The sequence below is a fragment of the Megascapheus bottae genome, chromosome 17, assembly GCF_031878675.1.
Source record: "Megascapheus bottae isolate mThoBot1 chromosome 17, mThoBot2.hap1, whole genome shotgun sequence".
NCBI lineage: Eukaryota > Metazoa > Chordata > Mammalia > Rodentia > Geomyidae > Megascapheus > Megascapheus bottae.
Genome location: NC_143525.1, coordinates 31,760,707 through 31,786,505, shown reverse-complemented (window position 1 = coordinate 31,786,505; position 25,799 = coordinate 31,760,707). Strand labels below are relative to the sequence as shown.

Below are 25,799 nucleotides of genomic sequence, written 5' to 3'. Positions count from 1 at the left end.
CGCGCCGGAAGTCGCGCGCCCACTTCCTTCCCGGAGATGCAGAGTCTCCCGCGGCCGAGCGCGGGGTCTCTCGCCGCCCGGGCTCCGCCGCCCTTCCTGTCGCTGCTGTCGGGAAAGACGCGGGACCCCGGGATGAAGAGACCCTCGCTGACTGGCGCGGGTCACCTGACTGGTGCGCCCTGCCAACGTGGACGCCTCGGCCCGCCTGCTGTGTTGGCCACTGAAGGTTGTAAGGGAGTCAAGTTGGAGTCTCAGGCAGAGATTTTAACGTGAGATTGTAGCTCAGTTAAGAACTGAGGGCTGGGTTGGGAGGGATGAGTGAGAATGTTGAAAGGGTGACATTAATCAAGACACAGTGTATTCATAAATGGCCTTATTGGATGTATAGCTACTTAAGATTTTTTTTTCCGAGGGGGGAGGGTGTCAGTCGTGGGGCTTGAAATCGAAGACCCGGGTTCGATTCCTCGGTACCACACACATAGGAAAAAGCTGGAATTGGTGCTGAAGCTCAAGTGGTAGGGCGTTAGCCTTGAGAAAGTCCAAGGACAGTGCTCAGGCCCTGAACTCCATCCCAGGACTGGAAAAACAAAACAAAACAAAAAGTGGGGGCGGGCATCTGAGCTTGGCCTAGGGGTAGAGTGCTTGCCTAGCATGCAGGAAGACCCGGATGTGGTGCTGTGGCTCTTGTAGAGCTCAAGGACATTGCTAGAGCCCTGAGCCCAAGCCCGACTGGCAAAAAAAAAAATCTTAACCAGGCGCAGTGGCTCTCATCTTCAATTAACCACCAAAAAAAGCAGTAAGTGGAGCTGTGACTTAAGTGTTAGACTGCTAGCCTTGAGCACAAAAGCTCAGGGATAGCATCCAGGCTCTAAGTTCAAGCCCAGGACTGGTGCAAACATATGAAAAAAATATCTTGATGGCTTATGTCTGTAGTCCTAGCTCCTGAGGAAGCAGAGATCTGTGGATAAAGGTTTACAAAAGTCCAGGAGACTGTAATTTCCAATTAACCACCAGAAAATGGGAAGCCAGAAATCTGGAAGTGGGGCTGTGGCAACAGTGGGTAGAGCACTAGCCTTGAGCCCAACAGCTCAGGGACAACACCCAGGCCCAGAGTTCAAGCCCCACAATCGACAAAAAGAAAGAAAGAAAAGAAATAGAGAACTGAACTATGGATCCAGGCAATTCCCCAGATCTCAGTTGTACTACAGATGAGTCATTGCAGGCAGATTCTGTCATTGCTTGTGTTACACTATCCACAGTTTTACAACTGAACACATGATCATGAGTGTGATGAGAACATATGTAGTGAAGCTTTTAACTGCAATGCATGATACAAAAATATGTTCTTGTGTTTAGAAAGCTAAACTAGTGTGTGTGCTGGTCCTAGGGCTTTAACAGCCTGAGTGCTATCCCTGAATTTCTTTTGCTCAAAGCTAGCACACTACCACTTTGAGCCAGAGCTCCACTACCGGCTTTTTCTGAGTAGTTTATTGAAGGAGCCACTGGTACTCAACTTGTGGCTAAATTTTGGCCTCAGGCCCAAGCCTTGTGTCCATCACCTAAGCGATATGCTGTGTTTAGCATGGCCTATGTGAAGTTTCAGTGTTTGTAGAAATAGGCAAACAAATGACATCCTTTTTATTGGGAGGCACAGTAGCCCACAGAAATACACAAAGTTTTCACATGGACACAATGATTTATCTCAGCTTAGACTTTATTGATTCGGCTTCTTGGAGATTCTAGAGACAGGAGGAAACAGGAATGGAATATGTAAAAGGCAGAGACCAGTCCTGCTCTGGGCTGGATCAGTCATCATTGAGACCTAGGAAAGTAGGGACAAAAAAGGAGTGGAGAGAAGGGTCATTACAACTTGCAGTTAGTGAAGCAAATTTATCCTAGCACCCAGCCATAATTATACCACTCTCACATACTTGCATTTTGTTTTTGGTGATACTGGTATGTACTCTACCACTTGAACCCCAGTACTTTTCACTTTGGTGATTTTTCTTTTTTTTTTTTTTTTCTTTTTGGTCGGTCATGGGGCTTGAACTCTGGGCCTGGACATTGTCTCTGATCTCTTCATCTCAAGGCTACCATCCTACTCCTTGAGCCACAGCCCCAATTCTGGTTTTCTAGTGTTTAATTGGAGACAAGAGTCACAGTCTTTAGTGCCTGGGCTAATGCCTGGGCTGGCTTTGAATGACAATCCTCAGAGCTCAGCCTCCTGAGTAGCTAGGATTACAAACATGAGCCACCATACCCAGCTTGGCTTTAGTGATTTTTCAAATCTCACATTTTTGCCCTGTGTCATAATTATAATCCTGTCTGTGCTTCCCTGTAGGTAAGATGACAGGCATACCACCTTGCTGAGATATTGATTGAGATGACATCTTGCTAAGTTTTCTCAACATGATCTCTAATTGCTGTCCTTCCAAGTAGTTGAATGACAGGTGTGGAGCACTTTGCCTAGCCCCAAGTGGCCTTTTTTAATTAAAAAAATATATGAATAGCCAGGCATGGTGGCTCATGCCTGTAATCCTAGCTAGTCAGGAGGCTGAAATCTGTTGCTTGCAGCTCCCCTACCTGAGGCTGCAGAGTTCTGTCTGGTTTACCATCCAGGCCAGCAGCTCTTGAATCAGTAGCTCCTTCATCAGATCTTCATCACTGGAGTCCTTGGGCAGGGAGCTAAAAAGGCGACAGCCTGAAGGGGCCTGTTTCAGCCTGGGACTCACTCAGAAAATACAGGGAGTGCTTGGGCACCAAGGGGCCAATGGATAGAGGAAGAAGCCAGCACAGCTGCCTCTCAGTTATCTGGGCCCTCACATCTTAAATCTGTTTTTTGGCCTGTCTCATCTCACTGTGACACTTCAGTGCATGCTTAAACCAGATAGTGTTCCACCTTTAAAAGTTTCAAAGACCCCACAGGAAACTTGTGGGACATCTGCCGTTTGGAACAATTTATGCTGCACATCCCTCCCTCCCGCCCTCATAGAGAGGTAGCTGATATTAAGGGTTGACCTTTGGAGAATCCTGATTCTGACACAGCCCCGATTCTGAGATATTTCCTTCATCACTCGCCCCCAACCCAATGAATCCACTTTATGTACTAAGTCAAGAGATCTTAGATTCTTCCTTATACCCTCCCTGCAATCTTAGGGTGATTCCAGGTTTGCTCATGGAGACCTCACTCTATAAACTATAAGAAGAAAAGGATGAGGGGCCGGGAGTTTGGCCTAGTGGTTAAAGTGCTTGCCTAGCATGCATGAAGACCCGGGTTCAATTCCTCGGTACCACATACATAGAAAAAAGCCGGAAGTGGTGCTGAGGCTCAAGTGGTAGAGCTCTAGCCTTGAGAAAGTCCAAGGACAGTGCTCAGACCCTGTGCTCAAGCCCAGGACTGGCAAAAAAAAGAAGAAGAAGAAGAAAAGGATGTGCATGTGAAGTACTTGCTTTGCCTTACCGTCTGGAGGTGGGGCTGGAGTCTCTGCTCCCCCCTTTCCTGTGGAGACTCACCTCTGAGGTTCCTTGGTGGCCTCCTCTTTCCTCTGCATTCGCTTGGCTAACTCCAGGGCTCGGGCCTCCCTCTGGGTGATGTTGTGTTTCCAGCTGGTAAGAGGAAGACTTGAGAGTGGGTAGGGAGACATTTCCCCCTTCCAGGGACACATGAATTTTCCAGTACTTCCACCTTAGGAGTTATGGCACCTCTTTTTCCACTTACCCTTCAACTGCTGGGACAGCTGTTTCAGGCTGCCCACACAGCAGGGGCAGAGCATGAGACTCAGGTAAGAAGGAAGAACAATGAGGACAGGTTGTATCCAAAGGCTGAAGTGGCTACCTCCAAACAGTCACACCAAGCAGCCTGGAACTTCTTGCCTTTATCCCCATTCATCCCCAGCGATCTAGGGATTTCCCTATAGAGTCAAATGTCTTTTTTTTTTGCCAGTCTTGGGGTTTGAACTCGGGGCCTGAGCACTGTTTTATGTATGGGGTACTGAGGAATCGAACCTAAGTCTTAACGCATGCTAGGCAAGCACTCTGCCACTAAGCCACACTCTCAGCCCTAGACTCAATGTCTTAGTCTTCTCCTTCATAGTAAACCCCCAATGGATTGCTGCCCTGGTCAGTCCCAACTACAGCCACTATGTCCATCTCCCTGAGTTTTAGTAAAAGGTGCCACTGAAATTACACACACATGACCCACATGGCCCCATGTGGTGAACTGGCCTGGGTGGAGGAGAGATGGGTATATATGATGGGAGGTACTACATGAAGTCACTCACTCGTTCTTCCTCCCCTTCTGGGCCAGCAGCCAGTTCACAAAGTCTTGCTGGCGGATCTTGTCCATGGCGATACTGTAGTCACTGATGAAAGTCCCTTCCGCGTACCTTGGGCCACGGGGGCCACCGAATTTAGCATGAGATCTGAGGGGTGATACCAGGATGACACCAGGATGACAGAAGAAGGGACATAAAAAGGGGAAGTGAGGGCCCAGAGTTTGGCCTAGTGGTTAAAGTGCTTGCCTAGCATGCATGAAGACCCAGGTTCGATTCCTTGGTACCACATACATAGAAAAAAGCTGGAAGTGGTGCTGAGGCTCAAGTGGTAGAGCTCTAGCCTTGAGAAAACCCAAGGACAGTGCTCAGGCCCTGAGCTCAAGCCCAGGACTGGCAAAAAAAAAAGGGGGGGGGCGGGAGTTTGGCCTAGTGGTTAAAGTGCCTGCCTAGCATGCATGAAGACCCAGGTTCGATTCCTCGGTACCACATACATAGAAAAAAGCTGGAAGTGGTGCTGAGGCTCAAGTGGTAGAGCTCTAGCCTTGAGAAAGTCCAAGGACAGTGCTCAGGCCCTGAGCTCAAGCCCAGGACTGGCAAAAAAAAAAAGAAAGAAAGGGGAAGTGACCGTGCTGAGGAAATTATCACTATCAGAAGGCACACATCTGAAATGAGCCAGCAGGGTCTCAGGATCATTTCCACAGACAACGTGTCACTCCACTGACCCCCCCCCCCCCAGAACTTCATCCTCAGCTCTAGAGGACACTTCCCCCATCTATGTGTGTCTGTGTCTCTGTGTCTGGGTGTGGTTCTGGATTCTGGACAAAACCATGAGGTGCTCATCCCAAAAGATGGCATCACCATAGTGTCTTGACTTCTCCCCCTTTTCCTGACCTTTCCTGATTCCACTTTTGATTCACATTCAGTAGAAATAATAGTGAATTCAAGAGTCCAATGTGGAGGTGTACCCCTGTAATCCTTACGCATGAGAAGCTGAGGCAGGAGGATTATGAGTTCAAGGCCATCCTGGACTACATAGTGAGGCCATCTCAAATTAATAATAAAAATTCTAATAATACTGAGCTCATAGATAGAAAAGCATTTACTGTGACTGGCAACCTTATAACATAAGAAACCATTGTATCTTCACAACATCCCCAACAGGTGGATCCTATTATCGTGCGTGTTGCATGCGTGCACACATGGGCGCATGCACGCATGTTGGGGTCACCCTTAAGGCTGGTTCTCCTCATGAGCCATACTTCAAGCCCTGGCTTTTTGCTAGTTAATTGGAAATGAGTATCTCACAGATTTTTCTACCAGGGATAGCTGTGAATGCTATTTTCATATCTCAGCCTCCCCAGTAATTAGGATAAAGGGTGGAAGCCACCAACTCCCAGTCCTGGGTGTAGGCTCTTAATGTTCATATAATATGACTTCTTGTGTTTTTCTGACAGCTATCCTGCACACTTACAATTCTACATGTGCGGGGCTGGGAGTTTGGCCTAGTGGTTAAAGTGCTTGCCTAGCATGCATGAAGACCCGGGTTCGATTCCTCGGTACCACATACATAGAAAAAAGCCGGAAGTGGTGCTGAGGCTCAAGTGGTAGAGCTCTAGCCTTGAGAAAGTCCAAGGCCAGTGCTCAGGCCCTGAGCTCAAGCCCAGGACTGGCAAAAAAAAAAAAAAAACAACAACAAAAAACAAAACAAAAAAAAAACAATTCTACATGTGCCAAATTGGATTGTACTTGAACCTGAAAAGATCCAGCTTTACTGAGACAAGTGTCTCTTTTACTCCCTGGACACACCAGAAGAGCCCCTGCTATCTTCATCCACTATATCTGCTTTGCTTGCAGTACTTAGGACTGGTCTGGGTGCTCCCTGAAGGCAGATGTTCATAGATCATCAGTCCTATGTATCCCCACGCCTGGTGCCCTGGAGGGGCATACATTAAGGAGTAGTTAGAACTTCTGCTAGGAAGGGAGATGCTGCCATCTTCCTTGGGCACTCAGCCGCTGAGAAGTCCATTCACAGATCTAACTACATCTCTACCATTGAAACAGTGACACCTTAGAAATACTCTGATTTTCAGCCAGATGCTGCTGGTTCACACCTGTCATCCAACCAGCTCAGGAGGATGAGATCTGAAGATCACAGTTCCAAGCTAGTCCAGGTAGGAAAGTTCCTGAGACAACTCCAATTAACCACCAGAAAATCAGAAGTGGCACTGTGACTCAAAGTGGTCCTGAGCACAAAAGCTGAGGAACAGTGCCCAGGCCCTGAATTTAAGCTCCATGACTGACAAAAAGAAAAATACTCTCACCGTTCAGTAGCAGTCTGGCTTCTCTTCCCATCTTTCTTTCTATTTTTTTGGTCAGTCATACGGCTTGAATTCAGAGACTGGCCGCTCCCTTGAGCTTTTGCACTCAAGACCAGTGCTCTACCACTTTGAGCCACTGTGCCACTTCTGGTTTTCTGGTGGCTAGTTGGAGAAAAGAATCCCACAGACTTCCTTGCCCAGGCTGGCTTTGAACTGTGATCCTTGGATCTCAGCCTCCTGAGTAGCTAGGATTATAGGTATGCACCACCAGTGCATCTATCTCTAATGTCTTTAGTCTATAGTCTATCACTTTTTCACCTCCCTACCCTGAACCAGCTCATCCCACAGCCCCTGCCCTCCTGTACCCTTACCTGGACTGAGCCTCCTCCTCTTCTCCCAGTCCCACGGCCAGGAACAGGAGAACCAGCAGCAGAGAGCAGGTCTTTGCAGCCAACATCTTCCACAGCTTGTTTCCTGAGCTGAGAGGAAAAGGAACCAGAGTAAGGGACAGCATCATGCCAAGAGCAGCCAAGCGGTATGCAGTGCGGGGGCCTGAGTCAGTGCTGAGACCTGGGGAAGGATGGATTGTAAGGAGGCTGGGACAAGTTGGGCACTAGACATGTTGACTATAAGGGATATAAGCCTGACCAAGAGAGGAACTTGTCTTATCCCTGTTTCATTGTAAGTAGATTTTGAGTAGGCTGGGAGGTTGATGATGGGGGAGATAGCTAAGCAGAATAAAGCAGTAAAGGTCAATTCTGGGCACCCTGCTTCCCTGGGTCCAGTTTGTAGCAGCCAGCTTCCCTCCTTTTCATTGGGCTGTAAGCTAAATTAACACCCTTTCCCTATGTGGAATCCATATGCAGAAGCTGGACATGCAGATTCATACCTGTAAATCTCAGCACTTAGGAAGGTAAGGCTTGAGGATGGTGAGTTTGAGGCCAGCCTGGGCTATACAAGACCCTACCAAAAAAAAAAAAGAGGAGGAAAGAAGAGAAGGAAGGAAGAAGAAAGAAAAGAAAAAAAGCACTGAGGATCAGTTCACAACAGGACAGGCAGGAAAGTCTGTGATACTCTTCAATTAGCCACCAGGTAATAGACATGGCTCAAAGTGTTAGAGTGCTAGTCTCAAGGGAAAAAGCTCAAGGACAGTGCCCAGGCCCTAAAAAGAAAAGAAAAAGCTCTGTGACACAAGTGGTAGAGCACTATCCTTGAGCAAAAGAGCTGAGATAATGCTCAGGTCCAGATTTAAGTTCCATGACTGACAAAAAAACAAAACAAAATCAAAAACAAGAAAACCAGAACCATTCTATTCTCCTCAGGTTTAACTCAACTCGGGAAAGTCTGACTTATATTTTTCTTTTGGGGTCTTGATCTATTTCAATCTTCAATAGAGATGAAGAGCCATAAGGACCCTTCTTCCCAATCCCTGAAGATCAGAACTAGACTGAGAGTCATATTACTGCAAGACTATGCTTCTCTCTCCCTCTCTCTCTCTCTCTCTCTCTCTCTCTCTCTCTCTCTCTCTCTCTCTCTCTCTCTCTCTCTCTCTCTTTCTCTCTTTCTCTCCCAGTCCTGGGCTTGAGTTCAGGGCCTCAGCACTGTCCTTGGACTTTCTCAAGGCTAAAGCTCTATCACTTGAGCTTCACCACCACTTCTGGCTTTTTTTCTGGTATGTGGTACCCAGGAATTGAACCCACGTCTTCATGCATGCTAAGCAAGCACTCTACCACTAGGCCAAACTCCTGGCCCCAAGATTGTTCTTTCTAAAGAACCTTCAGAACCACCTCTGGCTTGCATCCACAGAAGACATGCCAGCAGAGAGTAGAGCATCTGAAGCTGCCAAGACTCACCTCCACCTCTTCCCTGGCCGTCCCAACACCCCCAATCCAGCCTCTCTCTTACCAGACTTGCTTTCTGTGTTGCTAAAGGGCCCAATGGGATTTCCTCCTTCTCCTTGACAGCTCTGGGGAGCCTGTCTCATGAAAGCCTGTCCTAACTCCTTTATATCCAGACCTCATAGACTCACTGATTAGCCTAAAAGCATCTTATCTCAAGAAATTCAGCCCACAGGTCCTGCCACATTAAGTCCATTTCACACATAATGAAGTTTGCCCTTTCCACCTGGGCTGAGCTAATTGGTGATTAACATTTGGATATCTTTAGCTGCTATCTGGAGCCTGCCCATTGGTAGGGCACCCTAAATCCCCCCTTTTCTCTTTTCCACCGCTCTCTAGGTATAGGACCCATGGTTGTCTGCCTACTTTCTCGTCAGAGTGCCTCAGTTGTAAAGGCTTAGCTTTGTGAATGCATGGTAGCAATACCTTCCATAAAGCAACAACTAGTTAACTTTGGGAGAAGAGGAGTATCCCTAAGTGATCCGAACCCCTGTTTTGCAGAGGAGCCTGTGATTTGGTCCCTGTGTGGGAGAATGTCCCAGCAGGCCAGAGGACTGTGGGGTTTCCTAGGGATGGCTTAGCTGGGAACACACTGCTTGGGGCCACAACAGAGCAGGGAAGTCAGGCAATGTCCCTTCCTCCAGGAAGGCCCAGTACCTGTGCCTCTCTGTAAAGTCATCGGACACACACACCCTCCTCAAATGCCTATTCTCCTAGGCAAGCAGAGTCCGTCAGCTATTTTCATCAGCGTGGGGACAGTGCATGCTTGTACCAGGGGCTGAGGGGTACCACATCGTCTCACTACCACAAAGCTTCCTGGGTGTAAGGTGTGGCCCTTGGATCTCTCCCTGCCTGTGTCCAAGTACTTGGGACATGGCTCTGCCCACAAGGGCTCTCAGTATAGAAGAGCAGGCTGTATTTTTGGTGGACTCCCAGAGGCTTTCTTTCTGGGTTCTCCACTCACTTTGGAATCAAACAGCAAAGCTCAAGCTCTGCCTATCAGCTAATCAAGGCCATTTTGCATACCAGCTGGGCTCTGGGGCCTGGGAGCAGACCCAGTGTGCGGTTAAGTGCCTGTGTGGGCTGAGAGGCCCCTGCTCAAGGAAGGTTGCTTACCTCTGCCTCCTAGGAACCCAAGCTGCCCACTCACCCATTGCTCACCTTCGAGAAAATCCTCTCCCATCTCCCAGCTGCCACTAAGCAGAAATTGGACATCACCCTGGATTCCATCTCCGGGGGCAGCAGAGCTGTTTCCTGCTAAGCAACATAGATAATGGGCTTTGAAGGGTTTGTGTTCAAGCCTGGTTGCTCCTGCTTGAAGGCAGAGGGTATCCAAGAAAGTGAACATTTGGGGGGGGGGTTGGGACTTGAACTCTGGACCTGGGTGCTGTCCCCAAGCTCTTCAGCTCAAGACTACCATCCTACCTCTTGAGCCACAGTGCCACTACCAGTTTTCTGGTGATTAATTGGAGATGAGTCTCATGAACTTTTTAGTATCCAGACTGGGTTTTGCTCAGGCTGGTTTTGAACTGGAAGATTCTTATCTCCAATTAACCACCAGAAAACTGGGAGTGGTACTGTGGCTCAAAGTGGTAGAGCACTAGCCTTGAGCTGAAGAACTCAAAGATAGTGCATAGGCCCAGAGTTCAAGCCCCATGACCGACAGAAGAAGAAGGAGGAGGAGGAAGAGAGGAAGAGAGAGGAGGAAGAGGAGGAGGAAACAGAAGTAGCAGCAGCAGCTTCTGGTGGTGCATATCTTTAACCTCAGCACTTGAAACTGAGGCAGGATTATGAATTCAAGGCCAACCTGGGCTCCGTAGCAAGTTCTAGTTCAGCTTAGGCTACTAGTGATTCTGTCTCTAAAAAAGAGTCAAGTACCAATGGCTTAAGTCTATATTCCTACTTATTTAGGATGTTGCAATGACAGGCTTGCATTTAGAACTCAACTACATCAGAAAAGTTCACGAGGCTCCTGAACTCTTAGCTGGCTGCAGTGGTACATGCCTGTTACCCCAAGACACCTGGGAGAGATTGTGAATGGCAGAATTGGGATACCAAGCTCGCCTAGGCAGAAAGCTCCATAAGATTCCATTTCCAGGGCCAGACGTTTGGCCTACTAGTTAAGTGCTTGCTGGAATGTACCAAGACCTGGGTTCAATTCCTAGGCACCGCATACATAAAAAAAAAAACCCGAAATGTGTTGTAGGCTACCAAGAAGAAAAAAAAAAGCCAGAAATGGTGCTGTGGCTCAAGTGGTAGAGCTCTAGCCTTGAGAAAGCCCAAGGACAGTGCTCAGGCCCTGAGCTCAAGCCCCAGAACTGACAAAAAAAAAAAAAAAAGATTCCATTTCCATAAAGAGAAGCGGGATGAGGTGTCACACTCCTGTCATGTTTATGATGACAGAAATCCTAAATTAGGAGGATCCTGCCTCAGGAACAGGCCTGGGTGGAAAGAAGCAAGACATTATCTCAAAAATAACAGCAAATAGTCCCTTGGTTGTCTCATATTGTTACACTATCTCATTTTGTTACCTGTTACCTGATATATCGGATATATTTGTATTTGGTTATTTGAAATTGGATAGGGAACGGGGGAAAAACAAGATGAGGGGTGGGGGTGGGGGAGGGAAATGGGGACTAAGACATGTGAAAGGGTATCAATGTATGGGAATTAATGCACCATCTAGCTGGCAAATATCATGTAACCCCTTCTATTAATTACAATAAAAAATATATGAAAAAAAGTAACAGCAAATAATCAAGACTAGGTAACTGACTCAGGTGGTAGAGGACCTACCTAGCAAACAAACATGAAGACTTTTTTTTTTTTTTTTTTTTTGCCAGTCCTGGGCCTTGAACTGAAGGCTTGGGCAATGTCCTTGGGTTTTCTCAAGGCTAGAGCTCTACCACCTGAGCCACAGCACCATTTCTGGCTTTTTTCTATGTATCTGGTCCCAAAGAATTGAACACAGGTCTTCGTGCATGCTAAGCAAGCACTCTACCACTATGCTAAACTCCTGGCCCCACATGAAGACTTTTATTATCATTAATTATAAGAAAGTAAGAAAGCAGAAAAAGAGTAAGGAGGAAGCAGGAGAAGGAGGGAAGGAGGGGGGAGGAGGAGGAGGGGATTTGCAGCTGAGGCCCATCTGGTCCCCTGCACAGGGTGGGGGGGGCAGCTTAAGTCCCCATTCCAACTCCCTCTGCAACCACCTCCCCCCTGAGGCTCTCTTTGATCATGAGGTGGGTCTTTTGCTCTGACGTGGACAGGCAAGAGAGGATGTGGCCTAGCCCCTGGGAGGGAATGGTAGTTGGGGAGAGTTGCCAGAGTCTGCAAGCTCCACATTTCCCAGGAGCCACACTGCAGTGTGATGTGGAGAGGCCCATAGAAGATCAGAGAAGTCTAACTCCCGAGCAGTACCCGCAAGACCCGCAGGGCATGCTGGGAGGCAGGAAAGTGGGAAAGATGACCTTGGGAGGTTTCTAGTTTAGTTTACTGGTGATTAGAAGTGATTGCTGGACATGTGTGGGTGAGTGAGTGTGCAAGTGTGTGTGTGTGTGTGTGTGAGAGAGAGAGAGAGGGGGTTTGGAGATCAAACCTTCTGAATGCTAAACCTGCTCTCTACCACTGGGCTACCTTCCAGCCCAGCCTGCTGGACTTGACCAACACAGTTCAATACATCTACCTGACAGCCCAGCCTTCTCAGCCACATGAACAGGTGAGGTGTCCAACTGTGCCCAGTCCTGTAAGGTTAGGAAGGGACAAGCTCAGGAAGGAACAGAGCTCCCCAATCTTGGTCTATTCTGCAGCAGGAGAGTTTCCAGGATATGTGGGGTTAGAGAGGACACATTATGAGATAGGAGTCAACTTCAACAGGCTTCCAACCCAGGCAGGGAGAAAGTGCATTTGGTTTGGGAGTCATGGAGTAAGATGGGGAAGGAAGAGTGACCAAGCTCTTCCTGTATTCTTAGTCTCAGCCCAGGAATGAGAACTGGAGAGACTGAAGAACTTTCAGGGTTTGCTGGTTCTTCCAGCATTCTCCCCTCCCCACTCCCCTCCTATGACTCACTCCCACTGCCTCTCTCCACCCTCCCCCCCCCAAGGCCCTGCACATTCCAGGCCTAGCTCTCACAGCCACAGCCAGGCTGATTCAGCTGGCCTTAGCCTCCCTGAAGCAGACTCAGCTTTTGAAGTTCCCCTGGTCTTCAAACTCACTAGTTGACTCAGAAAGCCAGTGAGATCCCACTTCCCCTCTGACCTCTCTTTTATCTCATGCAGAGCAGGAGGCCAGAGGTGACAAGATGCCTGACTTGAGTCAGCCAGTCACCCAGATGCCTAGAACTACCTCCTCCTGCTTTCCTCCACATTCACACTGTAACCGTCACATGGTCCAAACACCACTTAGGTCACGATAGATACTTGCAAGAAGGATATTCAAGAAACTTTAAAAATGAAGAAGATACATCATGATACAAATATAAGTTATAAATTAATGATAATGAGCAAAACGTTAGAAGTATAGCTGTTGCTTAAATGGTAGAGTGTTAACCTTGGGCACAAAAAGTTCAGCAATAGCACCCAGACCCTGAGTTCAAGCCCCAGGACCAACACAAAAATAGGAAAAAAGATAAGCCAGACTCTGGTAATTCACATCTACAATTTCTGCTAGTGAAGAGGCTGACATCTGAAGATCAAGGTTTGAAGCCAGCCCAGGCAGGAAAGTCTGTTGAGACTCTTATTTTTGTTTTTTTTGGTTGGTCGTGGGACTTGAACTCTGGGCCTGGATGCTTTCCCTGAGCTCTTCAGCTCAAGGCTACCAACCTAGCCCTTGAGATACAGTGCCACTCCTGGTTTTGTAGTGTTTAACTTGAGATAAGAGTCTCACAGACTTTAGTGCCTGGGCTGGCTCTGAACCAGGGTCCTCAGATCTCAGCCTCCTGAGTAGCTAGGACTACAGGCGTGAGTCACCATGCCCGGCTGTGAGACTCTTATGTGCAATTAAACACCAAAAATAGTTGGAAGTGGAGCTGTAGCTCAAGTGGTAGAGTACTAGCATTGAGCAGAAGGAACTAAGAAATAGTGTCCAGCTCCTGAGTGCAAGCCCTAGAGCAGCACACACATACAAAAATAAACTCTGATCTCATAAATAATAAAAGAAGTGGGGGGTGGCAAAAATAATGGAAACCACTTAAGTAGAGAGAGGAAGCAATATGAATTATGCCCTGAAGTAGAAACGTCCATACTGATGAAGGAGAGGTGTGCTTCACACTCCCCCCCACCTCAGGATTCCAGGGAAAGCAAATCACATCTCTCTTCCTTACTAGTTGAAAGGAGCAATGTGTGTCTGCAGGATTCAAGAATGATGACAGCCAAGCGTGAATCTTAGTGGCCATGCTGGCCCTAAGTTTCACCACATAGTGCCTCAATGTATTATGAATAAGTGTATAATTAACCAGACATTTAGCTAAAGTCAAGCCACATGCATGATGGATCAGGGTGAATTGCTGTTAACCCTCCACCCCGGTTGGTAATGGAAGAGGATTTGTTGTTGTTTGATATGTTTTGTGCTGGTACAGGGCTTGAACTCCAGGCTTGTGCACTATCCCTGAGCATTTTTTTTCCCAGTCCTGGAGTTTGAACTCAGGGCCTGGGCACTGTGCTTAGACACTTTTTTGCTCAAGGCTAGTGCTCTGCCACTTGAGCCACAGCACCACTTCCGGCTTTTTCTGTGTATGTGGTACCAAGGAGTTGAATCCAGGTCTACCTGCCTGCCAGGCAAGCATTCTACCACGAGGCTCCGCTCCCAGCCTCCTTGAGCATTTTTGTTCAGTGCTAGCACTCTTCCTTGTTTTTTTTTTTGTTTTTTTTTTTTTTTTGTTTTGCCAGTCATGGGCTTGAGCTCAGGACCTGAGCACTGGCCTTGGACTTTCTCAAGGCTAGAGCTCTACCACTTGAGCCTCAGCACCACTTCCGGCTTTTTTCTAGGTATGTGGTACCAAGGAATCGAACCCAGGTCTTTGTGCAAGCACTTTAACTAGGCAAGCACTTTAACCACTAGTCCAAACTCCCAGCCCAGCACTCTTCCTCTTGAACCATAGCTCTACTTCCAACTTTTTGGCGTTTTTGTTGGAGGTAAGAGTCTTATGGACTTTCCTGCCCAGGTTTGCTCTGAATCAAGGTCCTCAGATCTCAGCCTCCTAAGCCAGTAGGAGTACAGGTGTGGGAACCAGCGCCTAGCTTTGGAAGGGGGATATTTGTTGATATTAAATCTTGGGACAACAAATGATCCCAAAGTGTTTCTGATTTATCTTGTATAGGTATTCTGCGATGATTTGGTTGAACAGCTTTTTGTTAAAATATAGCAGACTCAACCTGGCAAACTTGTAAAATATAAGATGCAGAAAAAGAGAGAGAAGGAGGGAAAGAGAGAGAGAGAGAGACAGAGACAGAGACAGAGAGAGAGAGAGACACAGATATTGGGTGAAAGAGACAGAAATTCTTAAGGCCAAAAGGAGTTGCTATTAAGTTTTCAGATTTTTTTTGATCAGTTTTTATTATGAGATATTTATACTTAACAGATAATAAAAATCACACAGGTACAATTTCATGCTTAGTAAGGCAAGCATCTACATAGCATTCAGAGAAAGAACTAGAGCAACTCCAATAACTTTGCAGTAATCCATGTGTCTCCTCTCTGGTAAGGTTTATGCTAGAATTAACTTGTTCTGGAATTTTGTATTTAATAGTCTCTGTTTTCTTTAAGTCTTTACATTACTGAATACTTTTTAGTTTTGAGCATTTTTGAACTTATGGAAATAGACTATAATGTATATAATGTTTCTCTTAGGGTTTCTTTTCGGGGGGAGGGGTCATGGGGATTAAACTCTGGGTCTGGGTACTATCCCTGAGCTCTTCAGCTCAAGGCTACTGCCCTACCCCTGAGCCACAGCCTCACTTCCTGTTTTCTAGTGATTAATTGGAGATAAGAGTCTCAAGGCTGCCAGGAGTTTGGCCTAGTGGTTAAAGTGCTTGCCTAGCATGCATGAAGACCCGGGTTCGATTCCTCGGTACCATATATAGAAAAAAAGCTGGAAGTGGTGCTGAGGCTCAAGTGGTAGAGCTCTAGCCTTGAGAAAGTCCAAGGACAGTGCTCAGGCCCTGTCCTTTTGCCAGGACTGGCAAAAAAAAAAAAAAGAGTCTCAAGGTGTCTAGTGCCTGGGCTGGCTTTGAACGGTGATCCTCAGATCTCAGCCTCCTGAGTAGCTAGGATTATAGTCGTGAGCCACTGTGCCTGGTTTGTGTGTTTTCTTTCTTTTTTAAATAGCAGTGTAGAGATTCACTAAATGTTGAAGTATCCTTAATATTTGTGGTGGTGATTCCTGGCTTTCCTTGAATCGGCTCTGAGTGACAAACATTTGAATGGTCTCTATTTTTGTTGTTAAAAGTGATTCTTGCACATGTCTTCCAGGCACCAATACACAAGAGTTTCTGTGGCCGAATTTCTAGTCTTCAACATCAATGTGTTTTTTTCCTCCCTACTGATCCTGGGGCTTGAATTCATTGCCTGGGCATTATCTCTGAGCTTTTTTGTGCTCAAAGCTAGGGCTCTACTACTTGAACCTCAGCTGCAAGACTACCTTTCTTTTTCTTTTTCTTTTTCTTTTTTTTCTTATTTTTTGTGCTTAATTGTAGATATGAATCTCATGGACTTTCTAGGTTAAGGTAGCTTCAAACCTCGATCTTCAAATCTCAGCATTCTGAGCAGCTAGGATTAAAGACATGAAACATAGATTCCCAGATTTGTTTTTTAGTTTCTAATTTCATAAACACAAAAACTCTTATTTTGCATTATGCTTTTTGGATAACTGTTTAAATTTTTGTTAAGCCTTTTGAAACACAGTATTATCTGAATATTCCCCTAATTTGAACATTTATGTCATTAACATTTTTTTGACAAATACAAATTTTTGTATAAGTTTTATTTTAAATATTTCAAAGCCACTTTTCTTCTCTTTTAAAAAATGTAAAATATACACAATGAAATTTTCAGTTTTAACCATTTTAAGTGTAAAATTCAGTGGCATTGAGTGAACTGTTTTGCCAAAATCACACTGTATAAGTTGTGCCCTTTTTTTTTTTCCAATCAAAATTAAAAAAGGGGCCGGGAGTTTAGCCTAGTGGTTAAAGTGCTTGCCTAGCATGCATGAAGACCCGGGTTCGATTCCTCGATACCACATACATAGAAAAAAGCCAGAAGTGGTGCTGAGGCTCAAGTGGTAGAGCTCTAGCCTTGAGAAAGTCGAAGGACAGTGCTCAGGCCCTGAGCTCAAGCCCAGGACTGGCAAAATTAAAAAAGAAAAAAAAAAATTAAAAAAAACACCACTAGTTGCGGTGGCTCCTAACTGTAATCCTAGCTACTCAGGAGTCTGAAATCTGAGGATAGCAGTTCAAAGGCAGCTTGGACGGGCACTAAAGTCCAATTAACTACCAGAAAACTGGAAGTGGCACTGTGGCTCAAGGGGTAGGGTGGTAGCCTTGAGATGAAGAGCTCAGGGACAGTGCTCAGGCCCAGAGGTCAAGTCCCATGATCGAAAAAAAATAAAATTAAAATTCTGTAACCATTAAGGGTTATATGACAGCTGGTGATTTATGCTGTAATCCTAGCTATACAGGAGGCTGAGATCTGAAGATCACAGCTTGAAGCCAGCCAGGACAGGAAAATCTATAAGACAATGATCTCCAATTAGGCACCAGGAAAAAAAAGAAATGGAAGTAGAGCTGTGGTTCAAAGTGGTAGAATATTATCCTTGAGCAAAAGGAACTCAAGGACAGCACCCAGGCCCTGAATTCAAGCCCCACAACTAACCCCTCCCCCCTCAAAAATATATAAGTTGCCTTTGTGTCTGGCTTAATTAACATAATATTTTCAAGATTGATCCATGTTATAGTAGGTATGGGATTTTATTGATTTTTAAAAGCCTCAATAAAATTTTTGTTGCTGCCTTTTTTTTTTTTTCTTTTTCTTTTCTGGTGTCAGAGTATGAATTTAGGGCCTGGGCACTGTCTTTGGGCATTCTCAAGACTAGTGCTAGATCACTTGAGCTACAGCACCACGTCCAGCTTTTTCTGTGTATGTAGTACCGAGGAATTGAACCCAGGGCTTTTTTAATTTTTTAATTTTTTTTATGGGTCATGGGGCTTGAACTTGGCTTGGGCATTGCCCCTGAGCTCTTTAGCTCAAGGCTACCTCCCTACCTTCGAGCCAAGGATCTCAAGTTCTAGGATAACAGGCACGAGCCACCTCACCAGGCTGAACTCAGGGATTTGTACAATGCAAGGCAAACAGTCTACCACTAGGTCACATTTCCAGCCCTCAATTTTTTTTTTCAACCTTATTTTTGGTAGAATTTTAGTTAGTAAGGTTGATTTTTTTGTTGTTAATTTTGCTGTTCTGTTCTGTGACAAGAATAGCCTTGACTTTCCCATCCTTCTCTTTCAGACTTCCCAGTGCTAGAATTATAGACCTACACCACGAAGATCTGCTTTTAATAAATCTTACTTAACATTGTTCTCCCTTTCCTACCCATTGTATTATTATTATTTTTTTTTTTTTTTGCCAGTCGCAGGGCTTGAATTCAGAGCGTGAGCCCTGTCCTTGAGTTTTCTCGAGGCTAGAGCTCTATCACTTGAAACCACAGCACCGAGGAATCAAACCTGAGTCTTCATGGTAGGCAAGCACTCTACCACTTGACTAAACTCCCAGCCCCTGGACATGTTTTTTTTTTGAGAAAAGTTCTCCACAGAGTCAGAACAATCAGAAGGAACGTTTTCTTTTGCTACAGTGTGTGTGTGTGTGTGTGTGTGTGTGTGTGTGTGTGTGTGTGTGTGCTTGCGCACAGGTGTGTCATGGGGCTTGAATTCTGGGACTGGGAGCTATCCCTGAGGTCTTCAGCTCTTCAGCTCAAGGCTACTGCCTTACCCCTAGAGCCACAGTTCCACTTTCCATTTTCTAATTGGAGATAACAGTCTCTAGTTCTTTAATGCCTGGGCTGGCTGTGAACCTCAATCCTCAGATCTCAGCTTCCCAAATAGCTAGGATTACAGGTGTGAGCCCTGCACTGGGTTTTTTCACTACATTCTTTTAAAGTCTGACTCTTGTTATGTCCTGCCTGATTTTCTTTTTCTTTCTTTTCTTTTCTTCTTCTTTTTTTTTTTTTTTTTTTTTCCCTATGGAGCATGGGGCTTGAACTTGGCCTGGGTGCTGTCTCTGAGCTCTTCAGCTCAAGGCTACTGCCAGACCCTGGACCGAAGCCCCAGTTTCTGTCTTCTAGAGCTTAACTGGAAGGTAAGAGTCTCAAGTCCTTTTGTGCCCGCCCTGGGCTGGCTTTGAACCTTCATCCTCAGATCTCAGCCTCCTCAGTAGCCAGGATTACAGGGCATGAACCACCTGTCCAGCTCTGCCTGATTTTCATTTCAAATTAGTTTACTGTTAAAATTAGTTGGCCTTCTTGATATGGCTACACTGATAGCTGGAATTTTTAGTTAGCATCTAAGGTTGCAAGTGACTACATCAAAGGGCCAGGAATTACCAAGGACAGTTGTTTTGAGGTGACAGTTTTTACTCTGGGCAAGATAACAAGAGCAACAAATGTTTCCGTGTCTAAGGGGGTGGGTGCAACAAATCCAAGAGGATAGCTGGGTTCCCAGAAAGTATGGGGATTTCCTTTTGAGGACATTACCTGCCTATTTGACCCGAGGAGAAAACAGAAAGGCAAAGGGACTTGGTATGTAATTCTGATAATTGCCAAACAACTACCCGGAGTTCTGAGCTGAGAAGGACTGAGAGGCTACCTGTTTAGTGCAAAAAGGGCATTTATCAATTGACACTGGGCACCACAAGACTGTCATAAACCTAGAATTAAGGAGCCAAAAGAGTCTTATTGGTTGTTCACTCCTAAGGACCAGCTATCTTAAAGGAAGTAAATTCCAGAGATTTCTTTTATGATAACCAAAATGATGATTCTATCATATTTATTTAAAACAAAAACCAGAAAGGGTTTAACATAGCATTTTAGTTAGAATAACTATCTTTTCAGATAGTATAAGAAATATTTACTCACTGTTCATTGACCATCTGTGAGCACTGTTACGACTGTCTGGGGGAATACTAGTCTTTGATCTCAAGGATTCCATACATAAAATTTAAAAACCAACATGAGTTTTTTTTTAAGACTCAGAAAAATAACAGACAGACGTCTAGTAAACTGGAAGGGAAGGGGTGAAGGAGCCCTGAAGTCTGAATTACTCTGAGCTTTTCCTAAAAAGAAAAAAAAAAACAACAACAAAAAATAACAAGTTTCTTGTTTTAGTGGGAAAAAGAAATTCAAGTATTTCGCATCTTTCTCCTCAACAGTTTGAAGTGCTTACAAGATAGGGATAGAGGGAAAGGAAAGGGGAAGAGGGAAGAAGAGAACTAGGGATAAGCATAGTGATTAAAAAGAGGGAAGAAAGGAGTTTCAGAGCAGAGGAGGAGGAGAATGCTAAGAGGGGGAAGAAAAACAACAAAGAAAAAGGAAAAATTGAAAAGAGGGTAAAGTTAAGGGGGAGGAGGAAAGGAATTGACAGTGTCGGGAGCAGGAAGAAAAATGGAGGAACAAAAGGAAGGGGAGAGAGAGGAGGGGGAGAAGAGAGAGGAGAGCTGGGCAGGGGGAGGGGTGGTGAGGAAGAGGAAGAAGAGATGGGATTGTGTACTTCATTGGAAAACCATTTAGAGATAACTCTGAATAACTTTCTATACACTTACAAACACATTTTAGAAATGAAATGGAAAGCCCCCACACATTCAATATTTTATCATAGAAACTGCTCAAATATTTCAGGTGGTGTTGTATAGTGGAAATTCAGCTGTCATAATTTCTAAAAATTTTGGGAGTGTTTGTGAGAGAGGTGGGTGAATCCAAACTCTAGATTAACTCATGCAAAACAGAAATCACTTTAAGAATTGTATCCTAATGCAGTCAATCAGTGTAAAAAGAAGTTTTTTTAGACTAGACCCCTTTTGTTTGTAAAATTGATTTGTAGATGAAGAAAGGTTGAAATGTTTTCTATGACTTTTTTTAAAATATATTTTTTATTGTAATTAATAGAAGGGTTACATGATATTTGCCAGATAAATGGTGCCTTAATTCCCACACATTGATACCCTTTCACATTTTATGACTTTTTTGATGAAGTATTAGTGAAGTAATAATATATTGCATTAATTTTTAGTTGAAAAACATCACATTTTTTCCTTAAGAATTTTGAAATGTTTGAAGGAACTTCTGGGAAAAAAAAATCTCGAGGAATAAAAGTAAAATCAATGAATCAAGAGTAAAAATTTTAAAATCGAGCAAAAGCTTTGGTTCCCAGCCTAAAAAATCCTTTTAGTCTTAAAAATACATTACCTATTGCATAGCTAAAACTTGAAATAACTTCATGCTGTTTCACACTGTAGCTGATGTATCTTGAATTAAGCAATTTAAGTAATTAAAAGATTGAGTTCAAGCACAAAATTAGCTTATTACTATTTTCATCTTAAATATTTAGGTATAGACTTCCTGTCTTTTTTTTTTTGTCTTTTGTTTTATTTTGAAAAAGAGCCTTTATCTTTTCTTGAATTGTACAATTTTCCTACAGATGAACCAGGGATCCATTTTGCATTTTGTGCTGCAGGGAATAAATAAAATTCATTATCTTTCAATCAAATGATTTTGGGCAAAAACAAAAAATGCAAAATAGTATAGTAGGAAGCATGGATTTAGCTGTTTCTATACACTTATCACCAGGGGTGATCAGAGTACTCTAATTTACTAACAAAATGAATTTGGAAATATCCACTTTAAAAACTTGAAAGAATGTTAAGCCCTTTCTTGCCTTAAAGTTTCTGCATTGTAAACCGGAGCCAAAACCAAAAAAGTGAGTTTTATAGTCTCACAGTGTGACTCACAAGAAAACATGTGGTTAAAGTTCTTTTTCTCCCTTTGAGTCCTTCTAGCTCAGATACACACACACACACACACACACACACACACACACACTTTTTTTTTTAATGCTTGCAACACATTGAGCACTACAATGAATACTAATTTGAGGGAGGAGAATATCATTTTCTGGTTATAGTTCTCTTACATTTTATGAGATATCCTAAACACATAGTTATCCTTATTTATTTGACAGGAGAAAATGTTGCATGTGCTTTTAAACTGGGACTAATTTACACTTTCTCAAAGTTTATAGGCATTTAAAAGAACCACACTTCAAATTGCAGGAAGGAACAGACAGACCATCCCAAAGCAGTAACTAAGAGAGCAGAAACAACTAAAAAAACAAACAAACAAAAAGAACCCCCAAAGTCCTTCAAAAGCTTTTCAGTCAGGAAACAGGGCTTTTTCTTTTTTCTATTTCATGCAACCATAATTAGTTCAGATTATTAGAAAACACAAAACTAAAAAAAATTCTATTTAATGTATTTTCCCCCTGCTTTTGATGTGTCCTTTTATAAAACATGCTAAAATTTTGAGACAGAAAAGTCACTGACAAAGGTTAGATTTAAGATGCAATATATATTTTGGGGATTTATCTAAAGAAGTTTAATGCAAAAAAGGGAAAAAAATGATACCCCAAATTTAAGTCCTATCTCTCCTGCACTATTTACAAAAGGTAGAAACTTCTAAAAAGTTGGTGCAATAGAGATCTAGAAATTGTTTATTTAATCTATTAGCCTGAATAAAAATAATGGTAGTTAGAAAAATTTGGAGGCAGCATGGAAAAGTACAGCAGCAAGTGAAAAAAATTAAAAGAATATAAAAGGATGACAAAATGTAAAACTATTACAAATGGGGGGAAGAGACATTTTAAAAACAAAACTAAGTTTGTATGACAATGATGGGATTGATTTGTGAATTGATTTTTCTCATTTACTTCTGTTTTTTTTTTTTAAAGCTGTTTTATTTTCTTGCATTTTCCACCTCTCTCTGCATGTATTTGTATGTTCACATTGGACATCAGAATCCTATCTTTAAAGTATAGTCTAATTTTACATTTTCTAAATGCAGAGGGGGGTTGAGTTGAATTCCACAAGGAGACCAAACATTTCTCTTAGAAAAAACCAAGGAGGAGATGGGAGGGGGGAGAGAAGAGTAAGAAATAAAAAAGGGAAGCATGATAATTATATTGTCATTAAAGAAAAGAACAAATATCCTACAGCTCCATTTGAACTTTTCCACAAACTAAATTTTACTTTTAAATAAAAAGTGCCTAAAAAAGCAACATAGAAAAATAATGAAAATACAATATTTCTCAGCTGTCTTTGCCACTAAACCAAACAAAAGAACACACACACACACACACACACACACACGAAGAGGAAGATGAAAACTTTTAGTGCTCATCTTCCCCATTCCTATCCCTAAGTGTGAGTCTTGACAAGAAACAACCCTTCTCTGAGGTTAATTTTAGCGCTGGGCACACTCAGAGGGGAGTAAACCAAGCATCAAACACCATTCAGTTCCCTCAACCCCAGCCTAAGATAGCCAGGTCACCGAGGCAAACCGTAGAGAGGGGAGGGCACATTCACTTCACTCAGCTCTATTCGGACAGCTTGTGAAGCCTCTGATTATATTCACAGAAGCCCTGTTTTTTGCGGAGTGTGTATGGGGGGGGACGGGCAGGATTAAAATTCAGTTTAAGTTGATCATTGGTTTCAATGGAGCACTAATTGATATACATGGTTAATTTTAAAACAATTTAAAATTACTGTTGGAGGTAAATTTGTATTTTCTCTAGTATTGCCATTTCAAACATTTTTTTAAAAGGACTAGTCTAATTATTTAGAGTTCTATTGTATTTCTAAATGGGGAAAAAGGCAATCTAAAAGCAGGTTGAATTCAAGGATTATGTTTTTTAAATCGATTCTCTTGGAGTGATAGGGAGAAGTCTAGACCTACTTTGTGTAGGCTGTAACTTGCTTTTGTTTTAGGGAAAGATAGTTAGGTATGTCCACCAGGGAGATAATTATTATCAACACCTAAAGATTTCACCGTGATCAAGTAAACAGCCCTAAACATTCCTGGGAGCTGGGCTGCCTTGCCCAGTTAGCCTCTTGTTCCTTATTAAAACAGAAAAGATTAAGAGATGGAGGACTACATTTAGGAAAAGGTGAAGGTCCACAGCTGCCCTTTTAGGACCACCTCCTCCTCCTTTTTTTAAAAAGCTCTTTCAAAAACCAAGTCTACAAACATCACCCAGAAAAGTCCCCAGGCAAGCGATCCACACATTCTCGCCAACACAGATTTTTTTTTTTTCTCCATGTCTACCCCGGACTGTAATTGTCCAGAATGGTTCTTTGCTCTTGCAGATTATCTCCTTTTTTTTTCATTCACAAAGATGTGTGTGCGTGCCTACTACGTGGTAAGCAGTTTCCAGCTCATTAGTTGGGTTTATTTAAAAATTATGCTTGTGGTGGAGAAGCTGAGGAAATTCTCAGAGTCAGATGGGGGAGGGGGGGTCGGAGGCGGTGCACACCCAGGCGTCTCTCACCTTCTTGGGCAGAAACCAACTAATAATACCCGACATAGTCTTTAATTCCTGTTGCTTTATGGGAAGAAAAAAAATGCTACACACACACGCGCGCGCACACACACACCCAAACCCGTCAAACACGTGGCACGCCAGAACAAAACGCTGATTTGGGAGGGTGGGTGGTGAAGGTGGCGGGGGAGATAGAGGCCGAGTGGCAGCCCTCCCCCTCCCCCTCCCCGCCCCGCCCCCGCGGCTTCGCAGCTCGCCGAGAAAATGGGAAAGGGGACAAAGGTGCTGGATGTGGTCTTTATAACTCCGGACTTCTTTATTCAAGGTGCGACATCCTCCTGCCCAAGGGTGACGAACCCAAGTCCGAATTGGCTCACTGACTCTGGAAAACAAAACAAAACCCCAGTTAACAATAAATAATAAGCAAAATCCACTCCTTCCCATCGGTGTAGTCAACACGTGTTACCGAGTCGGCCCGGGGCGCAGGCGACTGAGACAATGGGGTCGGGACGAGCGAAGGGGCGGGTCACCCCCTTCCTCACCTGCCCTCTCCACACACGTGCCCCGCCACGGAGTGAGTTCCCACTCCCGCGGACCCCGGGGCCGATCCGACACCCGCCTACTTCGGGGTGTCTCCACCTTCCTAACGCGTGGACCCCCCCTCCTCTTCTGGCTCGCTGGCCGAGGGGGCTCCGGAGTCCCGGGGCTGCGCTCTCCGCCGCCCCCGCGCCCACCCCCAGCCCCTGCCACTAGAAATTCGTTGGCTTCACCGGCCGCCCAGCTAGACACCCGGGGATCCCGAGATTGCGGGTGCAGCGCGCGTCCCGCGCACCGCCGCGTCGCCGGGACTCCGAGGCGCGCGCGGCGCGCCGCCCCCTCCCCCACCGCCCCGGAGGGAGGGGGTGCGACCGCCCACGTGTCGCCCCTGGCCGGGTGGGGGTCTCTCTCTCGGGATCGCGGAGCCCGAGGACCTGGACGGAGTTTAGAAGGGACCCGGGCGGCTCCGCCCCCCCCTCCACGGAGCGAGCGGGGAGGGGCTGCCGCCCCCTCCCCGAGCTCCCGCCCCTCGCTTCTCCCAGCGCGGAGCGGAAATTGCCCCCTCCCCCCGCGGGTCTGACCTGGGGACGTGGGCGGGGCTTCGCCGGCCCCCCGCCCCCGCGCGGGCGGCCACAAGCCGCACCCCAAACAAAGTTCGGAGACCCCAGCCCCGCGCCCGGCGACCTGCGCCCGGTACCCCGGACGGAGCGGGCGCGGGCGCGGGGGGCCCTCCACCTGTCTGCCCCCGCCTCGCGGTGGGAGGGGGGAATCGCTCGGATCTCCGCCCGGTCACTCCCTCCCGGAGACTTCCCCCTCGGTCTGTTCGGGTTAGCCCTAGCGACCACCCATCTTACTACTCTCCCACCGGTGTCCAGGGGTCTTCTCGCGCCACGGATGTGGGCTCCCCCCAGACCCCCAGAATGTTGTCATTTGATAGCCAGAATCTGCGCTCGAGCCGCCCCTTCCCATCGGGAATACATGATTTCCTGGGGGGGGGTTCCTCATTCCCCACCGCCATCCCCCATGTTCCCAGCTTCGCGGTCCCGCGCTCGCGGGGGTCCCAGAGTCCTGCGCCCCGGAGGCGTGGGGTGGGGGAGACTCGGGGGGGGTGGCGACGTGGGCGGAGAACCCCGACTTCGGAATCTAGGGGAAAAGGCGCTTTTCTTTTTAAACCACTGGCTCGTGCGACCCCTTCCAGAAGA

The 25,799-nt window shown here is 45.4% G+C and overlaps 1 protein-coding gene and 1 long non-coding RNA gene across 2 annotated transcripts; one reads left to right on the top strand and one right to left on the bottom strand.

Moving 5' to 3' along the window:
• Nucleotides 1–37: 37 nt before the first annotated feature.
• LOC150051617 (uncharacterized) lies at nucleotides 38–24,462 on the top strand. The gene is made up of 4 exons (XR_016538341.1): nucleotides 38–269; nucleotides 6,993–7,127; nucleotides 18,726–18,835; nucleotides 24,386–24,462. It is a non-coding gene; the product is annotated as an uncharacterized LOC150051617 (long non-coding RNA).
• Nucleotides 2,580–7,070, bottom strand: Gip (gastric inhibitory polypeptide). Its single transcript, XM_090350664.1, has 4 exons — nucleotides 6,964–7,070; nucleotides 4,281–4,421; nucleotides 3,514–3,606; nucleotides 2,580–2,685 (listed from the first exon to the last, which is right to left on the bottom strand). The coding sequence occupies exons 1-4, from the start codon at nucleotides 7,047–7,049 to the stop codon at nucleotides 2,580–2,582; spliced, it is 426 nt and encodes a 141-aa protein (XP_090206790.1). The 5' UTR covers nucleotides 7,050–7,070.
• Nucleotides 24,463–25,799: the final 1,337 nt, after the last annotated feature.

Bases quoted from the DNA above. Each gene is read 5' to 3' on its own strand.
- Gip (XM_090350664.1), bottom strand. From the start codon at position 7,049: ATGTTGGCTGCAAAGACCTGCTCTCTGCTGCTGGTTCTCCTGTTCCTG. The intron at 4,422-6,963 runs GTAAGGGTACAG...ATCACCCCTCAG, and splicing joins GAGGAGGAGGCTCAGTCCAG to ATCTCATGCTAAATTCGGTG. The intron at 3,607-4,280 runs GTGAGTGACTTC...TCCTCTTACCAG, and splicing joins CAGAAGGGGAGGAAGAACGA to CTGGAAACACAACATCACCC.